Source organism: Sturnira hondurensis, unplaced genomic scaffold (assembly GCF_014824575.4).
Source record: "Sturnira hondurensis isolate 20B ecotype Veracruz unplaced genomic scaffold, ASM1482457v3 Scaffold0017436, whole genome shotgun sequence".
NCBI classification, from domain to species: Eukaryota; Metazoa; Chordata; class Mammalia; order Chiroptera; family Phyllostomidae; genus Sturnira; species Sturnira hondurensis.
The window spans coordinates 8,742,075-8,755,578 of NW_028090067.1; the positions used below are offsets into that span (position 1 = coordinate 8,742,075).

Here is a 13,504-nt window from a genome sequence, read left to right on the forward strand (position 1 = left end):
TATGGGGTGGTGGGACAGAGAGAGGAGGTACTGACTCCAAGTTCACAGAAGGCTGTAAACTTGGCATTGATGCCACACTTTGAATTTCTAAACTTTGGTAAAACCTTTTTTAGAGCATCTCGTTTCTTTCTAACCTTCTCTTTTGCCTTCAATCAAAGTGGATGCCATTGCCTCTCTGCAGACAGTCCTGTCCACAGTGGCCACAGACTCAAGGCCCTGGCATTGCTAGGCTGGCTCCAAGGTCAGATGTAGGACATATCTCTTCCATTCGTAAAACCCTCTGGGCTTGGGAGGACGGGCTCAGCTTATACTGAGTTACTTGATAGACATCTGTTGTTTGATTTCTGTAGCTCGGTTTTTGTATGTGAGCCATGGTACTTTATAATGTTTTGATACTTTGAAATGTTCATTTTTCCTTAAAGCTATTGTCTTGAAAATAGTATTTCAGAAAGAAAAGTATTTTTATTCTACATTTTTATTGAGTAAAAGTACTATTTTGGGAGAAAGGTGCTCAGAAAGTATGTATCTTGGACTGCTGTGTCCATCATTTTGACCAAATTTGAACAAGGAGTATCACTGGGAACACCACCAAGAAACGTGCAAGGTTGAGGAAAATGCAGCCACAGATTAAAATTTTGCTGCACATAACTGAAAACGCATTTGCTAAGAAATCATTATATTTCCACATTTTAACTGCTGTAATCATTGAATTTAAGGTTTGAGGTTATAAGAAGTTGATATAGCCTGCTTTGGTTTCAGGTTTTAACATTGGTATTAACTTTTTTATTATGTTTAAGTACACAACACAGAGCTTAACCACCTTAATTCTTTTCTAGTGTGTAGCTCAGTGGTTGTGCAGCCACGATCACACTCCTCATAATTTATTCATCTTATAAAACAAAATCTATACTTACTAGACAGCAACTCTCGCTTGTCCCCTCCCCCAGTTGTCTGGAACCACTGTCCTACTGTCTTTATGGTTTTGACTACTCTCAGTACCTCGTATAAATAGAATCACATAGGTCTCGTGTTTTCGTAACTGGCTTATTACACTCAGCGTAATGTGCTCAAGATTCATCTATGTTGTAGCATATTGCAGAATTTCCATCCTTTTTAAGGCTGAATAATAGTCCACTGTATGTATGTGTAGACCACATTTTGCTTATCCAGTCATCTGTCAACAGACACTTGGGTTGCTTCCAAGTTTTAGCTATCGTGAATAGTGCTGCTGTGAACATGGATATACAAATATCTGTTTGAAGCTCTGCTCTCAATTCTTTTGGGAATATACCCCAAAGTGGAATTGCTGGGTCACCTGGTGGTTCTATTTTTAATTTTTTTGAGGAACCTCTGTACCGTTTTCCACGGTGGCCGCCCATTTTACATTCCCAACTGCAGGGCACAAGGAGTACAATGTCTTCACATCCTCACCAACACTTTTTTTCTGTTTTCTCAATAGTAGCCTTCCTAATGGGTGTGCGGTGAAACATTTTAACACTGTAATTACCATATTATTGGATGAATAATGTAGTCTTAACATCAAAGGACTTATTGTCTTCTGTACTTTCCTTGACAAATTTCCCTTTTTTAGTGATTGTCTGTGCTTCCCTAATTTCCATCACCAAGCTGGAGTGGAATCCGAAAGAAAAGGTAAGAGTTAAGTCATGTTCAATATGCTTATCAAACCACCCACCTGGTGGCTGGGTGAACTTCTTAGAAAGGATTACTGTCATTTCTTTGAACAAGTTGCAAAGTATGAAGTAAAATGTGGCATGTAATTAACTCACTGTTCAATTATCTGCCAATTCATGTGTCCTAATTAGCTATTGGGTTATCCCAAATTCATCCTGGGATTAGTTTCAGAATTTTGAATTCCTATTCTCTCTTAAACACTTCCTTTATGATTAGTAAAAGAAGGGTTAGGGGAGCAATGTGTGTGAAGATGTGTGGGAGCTACGGGTAGCGTGGACTGCGAACCCGAGAGGACCAGCTTCCGTGTAAGTGGATAACTCGCTTCAGGATGGAATGAGACATAGAGTCAAGGATACATTTTCGGGCAGTAGTTTGCTCAAGGCTTTAAGAGGTTGACAGAGAGGTCATGCTTGAGTTTGGTGACCATAGGAAGCCTCTGAGGGCTTTTGAACAGGGAAGTAAATTGAAAGAGTATTAGCGAATGAATATTGTTAGAAGCAACACCTGGGATTGCTCTGGTTGGTGTGGCTCAGTGGATCCAGGGCAGGCCTGTGAACTGAAAGGTCGCTGGTTCGATTCCCAGTCAGGGCACCTGCCTGGGTTGCAGGCCAGGTCCCCAGTTGGGGGCATGAGAGAGGCAACCACACATTGATGTTTCTCTCCATCTCCTTCTCCCTGCTTTCCCCTCTCTCTAAAAATAAATAAGTAAAGGAGAAGCAATGGCTGGGATAGATTGAAGAGGAGAGAGCCCAGAGTTAGGATGGCAGTTCAGATTTCAAATCAAGATCAGCCTTGACTGATTGGAAGTAATAGGGAGAACATACTTCCTGAGCACTGGCAAGTGACTAATATGAGAATGAAACGACATGGTAAAGGATGATGTTTTAGGTGAACCAAAGAATTTGTTCCCATGAACAGGGAGAAATCAGTTCCCTAACAAGGATAAATGATTTCATGGAGGGGGAGGTGTGGGTGGGTTTGATTTTAGAATTGCTGAATCTGGGGCTGTAGTAAAACGTCAAGGAATAATGTCCAGTTAGACACATGGGGCTAGACTTCCGGTGGAGTGAGAGCGACCAGAGCATAGAGGGCGTGGTCATTTCCAGGCCATGCACCACGACACCTGGGACTGACTGCCTGGGTTTGAGCGGACTCCTCCCGTGAGATAATTACAGCGGTTCCTCTAGATTCCATGTGAGAATGGATGAAAACTCTGGAGAGAAGAGTTAGGGAGAGAACAAGGAGTGGTTTTTTTTTTTTCGTTTTTTAAGACTGTTTTTTTCAAGGGGCAGGTGGACTTAATGATGGTATTCATAAAGCTTTTTCAGTAAGAAATGTTGAGGTTAAAAGCCAGTTGCAGGGGGTTAACGAAATGGTAAGGAGGAATGGTTCACTCACTCAGCTGGCAATGAATGTTTGGAGGTGAGAGGAAGAGGAGACATAAGATGAAGGCTACAGGAGACAGCGTGGTCAGAGAAGGATTCTGACATGTGAGCCTACTGAAGGAAGAAGACAAGGGAGAGATGAAGATGTTGAGGAAGAGAACAATTCAGGCAGAAGTTCAAAGAAAGTGCTTCCTGGAAGTGAGACCACACGGCAGAGCTGCCTCGGGTGTACTTTGCTTTTCAACCACTGTGGGGAGATCTTTTCTCACAAATCAAACAAAAATCAGCTGCTGGGAAGGATTCATCAAAGCGTACACCTAGGCAATGAAAACCCTTTTCATTTTCCATTTCATTTTTAATCTTAAAAATCTGAAAAGTACCTGGTTTTCTATTACTTCACAAATCACCATGCCATTCTTGGATTACCCTCTGTTCCCAGTATCAGTAAATGCAAAGATAATCCTTTGCATTAATTCACTGGATGGAATAAGCACTTAGGCACTGCCTCAAACTACTGAGTGCTGCTTTAGAGCTCTTGCGATGCCGTCCTGTGCATCGACTTGCTTGGTAGGAAGGCGAGAATTACAACGTCGTTGTTTCAATTTATGTAGCAAGGAGATTAGAGCTATGCCTGCGTTCACGCATGGGCAGTGGAGGACTCTGGGCTGCTGGTTCAGTGCACTTTGATTAATACCATGCTAAAGAAATTTCTGCCACAATTTTGTAAGCCACCTTCATTGTCCCCAGGATGATATGGGGATGGGGCAGATCCCCTGGTGGTGTCAGCAGAAGGAGGCAACTTGTGTTCTCTGACCCCTAATCTAAGTAGGTCAGGTTCTCCCTAGCGGGACCTCAGTGAGAAGAGCGGATGGGTGGTGACGTCCATGGTGGGAATGGTGAGAGGTGTCTCAGAGTTTGATGTGCTTCAGTTAATCTTTGCAGATGAAACTTGGATGGAAGAGGACAACTGTCCCCATAGAACTGACTTGCACTCCAGCACATTTGTTTATTCACTCTTGTGATCTGCAGCAGAGCAGAAAGCAAAAGTGTTTTTTCCAGGGAAAAAAACCCCAAACAGGTCATCATTTGAAATCAGACCTGGCAGTCCACAGGCCTAATTTGGCAAGTGCATAGCGTCGAAATGCAGGCGTTAGTTTTTACTTAGATGATGTTTAAAAGTCATTTCTAGCATTTAAAAATCAGGAGGATGCACACACACACACACATTTTGATATTACTTTTTAAAAAAACAACAGTGGTATATTTTCCCACTTGGTAAAAATAGAATTGAACTATAAGCATGGGCTCCTTATTTCCCTCTTTTTTTTTGCAATGACCAGTTTCATTTATTTTTGTTAATCTCCTGGCCTCCATAAGCAGCTGGCCTTGGAACTCTGATTAAAGCCATTCTCATTCCTGACATCCATTTGCTCCTTCCTGCCTCCAAGAAGATAGTCAGTGAATATGTATAGATAGATGTCTCATAACATTAGCTTTGTAGCTATGTTTACATATAATGTTAAGCAGAAGTATTTGCTGAATTGACATATTCCATAGCAGCAGATAACACAGAACCTGGTGGTGACAGTTAAGCTATTTCCTCTAGATACATATACTCAGTCTTTGGCAAAATTGCACAGTCCCTGAATGCCTTTCAACGTGGGGGTTTCCAGTCTCTGGAGAGCAAGTCCTGCTTTGTGTGAAAGTTCTGTCTTCCGTTGAGTCCATATTTGCTTCCCAGTCCTACCCGTTTTATTCTGCTTTTTGAAATTATATAGACAAGTCTTTTTTCTAAGATTTCATTTATTTATTTTTAGAGAGAAGGGAAGGGAGGGAGAAAGAGGAGAGAAACATCGATGTGAGAAAAAAAACATCTATCGGTTGCCTCTCCAACACTCCCTGACCAATAATCAAATGGGTAACTTTTCACTTTGCAGGGTGACGTCCAACCAACTGCACCACACCAGTCAGGGCTATAGACAAGTCTTAAAGCCAGAGCGTGTGAAAGCTAGACAGTGCTTTTGGGATAATGGCATCCACGTTCTCATTGGGCAGGTGCCTTGCTTCTTGCTATATTTCCTCAAGGGGCTGACTGATGCTCACCAGACGGCTTTTTCCTCTGGTCTGACCTTTTCATTGTTATTTCAGTGCAGCCACTAAAGTGAATCAGTTGAGGCTAAATTCTTTTTCTTTCTGATTGCCATTAGGATTATGCATATCATGTGGTGAGTGCGATCTGTGAGTGGACAGTGGCCTTCGGTTTTATTTTCTACTTCCTAACATTCATCCATGATTTCCAGGTAGGTGTTTATCAGTTTAAATGCTATAAGTTGCCAACAAATTAGAATTAGAAAAATCCATGGAAAATTTCTTGCATAAAAAAACAAGCGCACAATTTTTCTTTCTTTTTACCATTATGCGCTTGAAAAAAATGTGTATTGTGCAACTTAGTTCATTCCCAAAGGCAAACAGCTTAAACAACTCTTCAGCCAGTGACATGTTCCTATGTCCTCTGCCATTTGATGCTTAGAGTTATACATTCTAGTTATTTTCTTTTTGAGGTCTCACTAGTTTCAAATAATAGGAAATATGTCTTTTAAAAAAATAAACATTTACACAATGGAATACTATGCAGCAGAGAGAAAGAAGGAGCTCTTATCCTTTGCACCAGCATGGATGGAACTGGAGAGCATTATGCTAAGTGAAATAAGCCAGGTGGTGAAAGACAAATATACCATATGATCTTACCTTTAACCGGAACATAGTCAACAAAAGAAAAAAGCAAACAAAATATAACCAGAGACATTGAAATGAAGAACAATCCAACAATAACTGGGAGGGGGAGGGGACAGTGGGGAGAAGAGTTTTCAGGAACTACTGTAAAGGACACATGGACAAAACCAAGGGGGAGGGTGGAAGCAAGGGAGGGAGGTGGGTTTGGCTGGGATGTGGGGGAGTTGGTGGGGAGAAATGCAGACAACTGTAATTGAACAACAATAAAATAATCTTAAAAAAATAATGGAAAATAAAAGTGTGTTGTTGAAAAAAATGTCCCCAAAGCCGAGAGAAGGTGGGGCTTTATCAGACCTGGCCACAGGTAAAATCCTACATTTTGAAACAAGTAATTGGGATTAGCTAAAAGGATATGGAAAGCCAAGATGGTTCTTGAGGTCCCGACTCGAACTCAGCACAAACCATAGTGAGGTCCTGTCTTAGGCGCGGCAAAGCTTTGGGGAGTTTTATAGCTGGCACTGGAATTGTTTACCTTATTTTAAACCTTTCTTTTTTAACAGAGTGTCACCCTAAGGATTTCCACAGAAATCAGCGATGACATTTGAAGAGAGAAGAATTATATTTTAGTCATTGAAAGGTGCAGACGATTTCGAGAAGTGGCACAGGGGACGTGCAGGGCTTGAATGCAGCTGCCCCGTAGCGGGCATCTGCAGCACCTCCGGGACTTGCATTTCATTAAGAATTCCCAATAGTTGTACTAGTTCCAAAGGTATGTTTTCCTAGAGAATGTAGAGCACTTTGACACTGTAGCAATGTTTTTACAATTTTCTAAACTGACACTTTTTTCATATTCACACATTCATTACACAAAAAGATAAGATGTTAAGGAAAAATGGAGAGCTCTTATTTTTCTACAGATTCTGTTCTGTTGTTTCTTCGTGTGTGAGTCATTTCTGGAAATACACTAAATGAGAAATTTATTAACAGGCAAAATCGGGATATTTTTAAAGTGCATTTTTAGAAAATGGGCTGTGTAATTTTATATCATGAGGGCATTTGTAAAATTCAATTTTTAGTGACCTTCAAGACTTAGGTAATAAATTAACACTAACTATGACAGTCTGATTTCTAGATGAACTAGGCAAAATGCTTCTGTTGAAAAGCCTTAATATCACTATGCACATTAACTCTAAAGTGAAGGTGGCAGACTTCAGTTTTGAACTGTTCTGCTCACAGAGCTGGAGGTTTTTCCTTTGCCGCTGATCAGCAGTTTGTAAGTGGCCATTTGTGGAAAAGAGATTACAGGAAGGAGACTTTCACTTAATACTAAACTCCTGCAAAGCCAACCTGTGAAATATCATTAAAAATACCATTTATAAAACCACCCTGTATTGTCACTGGCATAACTTGATATACAGTTAAGGCTCAGAAGCTGACACTCTCATCTTGAATTCATGTTATGCTGGTAAACATGTTGAAGAGAGCATAGGTCCCAGAGAGAGGAGAAAGGAGAGGCCACCGAGGGCAGTTTGTTTGCTCTCCTTTAATGCCTGTGGCTGGATGTTTGCCCACCATACGAAACTCAAATCAGGCCCTTTGTTAAGCAAGACCTACACACTCTGCCTTTTTTGCCCAAATCACGGATGATGAATAAAAAGCAAGTCCTTCCAGCAGGAGATGTATGCCTTGCAAAGTTAATGCTTACATTAAAAAATTAGACAAAGAACTCTCCTTCCAGGACCCTCCAGTCACAAACCTGTGTCCCAACCTTGGGGGCTCATGCCAAGAGCAGAGCAACCCACCTGAACAGCCTTGGAGGGAACCTCCAAGTGGTAAGCCCGCGATGGCTCCCCAGTAACTACTTGTTGAGTGAGTGAAGGGTGAGACTCAGCAGCGTTTAGCCACCTCTGCAGTGACAAACTGTGTGTCCCCCAAGTGCTCAGCAGAGGGAACCTGATAACCATCTCTGGGTCTGTTGTAACTTGTCATAATGCTGTGGATCCCCGTGGTCACACTGGAACTGAAACACTGATCAAAGCCATGCCAAGCAATTGTTATTCTGAAGAGGAGGAGAATGCCACATACGTTTACTGAGAAGACTGTAGTGGAATGCATTCCTGGTTGGCCTCACTTTGAACAGACTTATTACCTGCGCTTCCCACAATGCACTGTTTTTCTCATCATCTCTCTGAGAGCTATAAGATTAGGAGCTCTTCAGTGATGGAGTGTGTGCCTTCATCTTTATCTTTATAACTCCAGCATTTAACCAGGTATCCCCTGGTACACAGAAGGTGCTTAATAAATATTCATTGAATGCAGGAATGAATGAGTGAACAAATAAAGGAGTGACTCAGGACATTTGTAGTACTGACTGGTGAGCTTTCCTCTGATTTACTAGTTAAGTGGTGCACCGATAGTTCTTGACTGTTTTGTTTTGGGTGCTATATTTCAGTTGTCTGAGCTTCACCATTCTCTGACAACTCTCTTCAAGCTGGACAGTTATCGCAGAAATTGTTACATAGGCTAGACAACATGGTCCACCTGGCTTGGCAAACTGAGAAGGCCAGAATTCACTCAGGTAGCCACATTCTGCTGATCCCATACAACCTCTAAAGCTGGTCTGATCCACATTCGGGTCATTTCTAATGACCAAGAACTTCGATTTCCTTGAACTTCATGGCTGAAAGAGTAAAATAAAATGAAGTATTTCTTTATTTTAGTAAATTGTGTCTTTGTTAAATTATAATATGTCACCTGTGTACAATGATGTATACTTACTAAGGAAACAATTCTAGGCTCTATTAGATTTTGTAAAGCTATGGTTTAAACCTTACATTTTCGTAATTCATGTAGCTTTGCATGTGGGTACAATAGTTCATCTTTGTAGAGATTCATTTTACTATATTATTGTTTTTTAGTTTTTAATCGCAGTTCATATTCCATATTATTTTATGTTAGCTTCAGGTGTGCACCACAGTGGTTAGACTATTATATAATTTATGAAGTAATCCATCCCCACTGTCATTTTAGTACCCACCTGGCACCTTTGTAGAGATTCTTGAACATTAGTATGCATCAGTCAAGACTCTCATGGTTGAAATACAACTCAAATTTGTTAAAGGAAAGGGGGGCATCTATTCACTCAAGTAACAGAGGTCCAAGGATGGAGCTGGCTCTAGGGATGGTTGGATTCACAAGTGCCACCAGGACTCCATTTATTCTCTCAACTCACCTCTGCTTTTCTCTCTGTGGGAATCATTCTCAGGCAGGCTTCCCCCGGTCAGAATGAGATCCTAGGCCCATGACCTGTCCAGTGGAAAGGGAGAACTTCTCAGTAGTTCCAACAACAGCCAATGAGTTGAAAGTCAGTGTCTGTGGTTGGCTGGCTTGAATCACATGCCCCTCCTATAGCCCTGGAGGGTGGGGTGCTCTGAGTAGTCAGACCTTAGTCACATGTCCGCTTCTGGAGCAGGAGGGGTCAACACTGTCCAAACTACTAGGCTGACAGTAGATGAAAATTGTTTCTCAGAAGAAAAGTTTGGGAAATGGATCTTGAAAAACACAAAGTAAGACTCAACTGTGAAATTAAAGCCTCCATACCCCACCCCCATACATCCAAAGAGCCCACCTAATTTCTTTCGGTGTAAACCACATTATACTTGCTGACAACCTTTTTAGGTTAGCAGAAAATGTCAGCCATGTCGGTAATAAGCATGCCTTCAGTTAACTTCAAAGTTATGTTTATACTTTTTCGAACCTCTTGTGTTCTTATTTAACCTCTGTAGGGTTGGTCGGGCTCTTAATGATCACATGTTTCAGATGCGGAAGGCAAAGAGAAGTTCAATGACCTGCAAGACAGTCTACTGCCAGATGGCAACAGATTCTACTTGGGGAATCGTTTTCTTGATTTCTAATCAAGCGGGTCATTTTCTTTTTTTAAACACTCACAGAGAGCATTTCACAGAAATTACATTTCATAAACCAAACTAAGTCCATCAGCGCTGTGCTGTGTTTGGGGTTCCTAACATGTGGCATTGTCCCAGGTTCCCGTCTTTTAGTCAAGTGGAGACATGCTGGTCTGGTGTCTGGGCTGGACCGAGGAAGGGGAAGTGGGAGGGCGATAAGCGGTATCCCGTTCTCTCCCACCCCTCGATTCTGGCACTCAGCAAGCCCAGCCGTCTCCCCACACACATACTCTTGGTCTGACTCTGAGTGCCCCACGTTCTCCGGGCCAAAGTGTCATGCATCTGTGTCTTGTTTGTTGCACAAGAGAGCAGCCACAGCCTCAAGCCCTGGAGGAGAAGCTTCTGGCTCCCCTGGGTCATCCCTAGGAGATTCTTCTTCTAAAACGAAGGGCAGCAGGATGCCAAGCTCATGTTGGAGGTGGGGTGGCAGTGACTTCCCCAATTCAATACTTGAAAAACGCTGGAGAAGATACCAACAACGTACAAATACAGTGAACTCCTGCTACCTGGACTCACTGTGCTGGGTGGAAAGAAAGATTCTAGGTAAGTGAGGACTCCACTGTTTCCATTTACCCTACTCTCCGAACCATTTGTTCTTACTTAAAATTTTCAAATCAGTAATCACACAATTCAAAAAATCAAGACAATACAAAACAAGATTCTGTGAAAAACCTTTGTATTTTTCTCTACCCACATTTTTTCAACTCACTCCTCTCCTTTTAGATACCCACTTTTTATGAAAATATAAGCAGAGCCTGGATGGTGTGGCTCAGTGGATTGAACACTGGACTGCAAACTGAAAGGTCACCAGTTGGATTCCCAGTCAGGGCACACGCCTGGGTTGTGGGCCAGGTCCCCAGTAGGGGATGTGCGAGAGGCAGCCACACATTGATGTTTCCGTTCCTCTCTTCCTTTCTTCCTTCCCCTCTCTAAAAATAACTAAATAAAAACTTTTTAAAAATACAAGCAGAAATACATTTAAAAATGTTTTCCCTTTAACCTCTACCCCAGAAGTGGCATATTGGAATTTTCAGCCACTTTTTTTTTTGACTAAGCAAGGTATCTTAGAGATGTTTCCCAGTCAATACATAGAGAGCATCCTCATTTCTTAGTTCTGTTTTGCAGTATTCCATTGCAAGACCGTGCCCCCATTTATTGATGTGTAAAAGCCAATGTTCTCAGAAAGATAAGGATGTGTAAATGGTCTGTAGCCTTTCAAAGAGATACCCCGACGAGAAAGTGGGTAGAAAAGGGACAAGATTTGAAAAGGTGGGGGCAAAAGTATGAGATCACAATAAAAAGGCGGGAGAGCTGGGCTTTTATTACAGAAATCTTTCCAAGTATTTCACACTTTCTTTTAAACTGAGGATGCTGGCTACAAGTTCACTTTTCTATGGTGACAATACTTGATGAACAATCTTGTGGTTTCCAAACTTTTGCAATTACAAGTGGATGGATGACCTTGTACATACATCATCACACATGTGCCAGGAAATCTGTGGGAGAGATTCCCGTAAGTGGGAATGCTGAGACAAACGGGAACTGTATCTCTAATCTTACCGATGCCGCTGGCCACCTTTAGAATGTTTTTACTTGAACGTTTTTTATTGGAAAATCTTTCCAACTATTTCACACAGTCTTCTAAACTGAGAATGCCAACTATATGTTCACTTTTCCTGGGTGACTCATTGATTCCCCCGAGTCAATTGTGCTGCAGACGGTGTGGGACAGAGGCCAGCTGACTTGGTCACTGTTCTAAACCCTCTCCCTCTCATTCTCCCTGTATTTAAACACCTGGGGCAGCAAGGGCAGGGCTGTCCACACCCATTTCTGCAGACAGCAGGGCTCTGCTGTTTTCTGTCTCCACCTTCTGGCTCCTTTTCATGGTCAAGAGTGTCTCTAGCTCTCCTGGGCTTTTTATTATAATCTCATATTTTGGCCCTACCTTTTCTAATTCTGTCCCCTTTCTACACACTTTCTTCTATGGGTATCTCTTTGAAGGGCTGGCACGTCACTTACACATCCTTGTCTTTTTGAGAACATTGTGTTTTTACAGACATCAGCCATTGACCAGAATATTCCGTTTTCTCGCAGACGGAACATTTCTCGCAAATGCATCATTATAGAATACCTGGGGGGGATCCACAGACTGTTTCACCCTTCCTGACCTTGTAGGTGGGTGGTCCGTGTGGAATGACCCTATGAGTGGGGGACACCAGCAGTGCAGGGTACACAGAGAAAAAGAAGAAACTCCAGCTTTCAGAAACTTAAAACATTTAGAAATCATAGACTTTAATTTTGTTTAGCTGTACCTTTTATGTAATTTTTAAAAATTAATAAATTCAAACTTTCAGATTCAGGATTTAGAAGCAGTTTTAGATTCAGGGTAAAACTGAGTGAAGTCCTGATCCATGTGGTTCAGTTGGTTGGGCATCACCCTGCAAAGCGAAAGGTCGCCAGTTTGAATCCTGGTCAGAGCACATGCCTGGATTACGGGGTTGGTCCCTTGTTAGGGCTCTTATGAGAGGCATCGATGTTTCTCTCCCTCCCTCCCTTCTCTTCTAAAATAAATAAATAAATAACATATTTTTAAAAAAATGAGTGAAAAGTACAGAATTCCTCCACGTCCCCTGCCAGCCCACATTTACAGCCTCCCCGAATGTCCCCATCACCCGCCAGAGTGGTGCCTTTGGGCTAATTGGTGAGCCTACATCAATATGTTGTCATCACCCACAGTCCATAGTTTACATTGTGAGGGTTCCTTCTTCTTGTACATTCTATGGGCTTGGACACATGTGTAATGACATGTATCCACTATTGTGGTATCATATAGAGTAGTTTCATTGTCCTAAAAAGGCCTCTTACTACTTTGAAAAAGAAAATATTATGTGGAATTACCTACGGGGAAGCATCCTAAATTTTTTAGTTCCAGGTATTCAGGGACTTTGGCTTAACCACCAAGAACATTTGTCTACCTGCTTGCATTATCGATCAGGTTCTGTTAACATTGAGCATCTACCACACTGAAGGCACATTATTATAGTTACTATGGAAATTCAGGTGCAGTGAGGCGGTCACCAAGTACCAAGTGTTGGGACTAGGACCGGATCCAGGCAGTGACTTCTACAGCCAACCTTTTCCAAGAGGACAATGGAATCATCATCAATCATTACGAGATTATGAATTCATTTGTCAACTTTTCTGGGGTCATAGAATACGAGGCACTGAGGAGTGAAATTCCTAAGCTGGTAAGTTGAGAAAAATGGGTGAAGTGTTTGGGTTGTTGCTTCAAAAAGGCAGGTCCTAGTTGAACTCTGTGCATCTAAGACCAGGAGCCAGAGGGTTGGTGGTGGGTATCGGGTAGGAGCACCGGAGAGAGGGCTGTCTGCCACACCCAGTCTTTGGTGGGCGTTTGAGGTTAGCGCTCCAGCACTCACACACCACTCCAGAGGAGGAGCACTGACTGAGGCGGTGGGTGGGGCCTTACAGTGTGACTAAGGCAGCTGAGAGGTGTGCTTTCTTGGCACTCAACTCTTAGGGTCCTTTGCCTATGCTTGGTGCCGTGAGACAGACTCTGAGCTGCCCTCTGTTTGGGAAGAAAGATGTGCTCTCTACTCCCCAAGGGGGATGTCAAAGTGGGACTCAAAGGAAAGACGGCTTTGGCTGCTCCCTGGATGGGTAAGAGACGTCCTCAGGGTTCACACCTGTACAGGTCCAGGTCTGGCCTGA

The 13,504-nt window shown here is 42.3% G+C and overlaps 1 protein-coding gene across 1 annotated transcript in view; it reads left to right on the forward strand.

Annotated features, from left to right (window-relative positions):
• DRAM1 (DNA damage regulated autophagy modulator 1) overlaps positions 1-7,194 on the forward strand; it is a 37,329-nt gene extending 30,135 nt beyond the window's left edge. Inside the window, exons 5-7 of the mRNA XM_037068175.1 lie at positions 1,592-1,650; positions 5,285-5,377; positions 6,371-7,194. Of these exons, the coding sequence (XP_036924070.1) occupies positions 1,592-1,650; positions 5,285-5,377; positions 6,371-6,415 (197 nt within the window). The 3' untranslated portion in view covers positions 6,416-7,194. The remainder of the gene's footprint in view (positions 1-1,591; positions 1,651-5,284; positions 5,378-6,370) is intronic.
• The last annotated feature ends 6,310 nt before the right edge of the window (positions 7,195-13,504 follow it).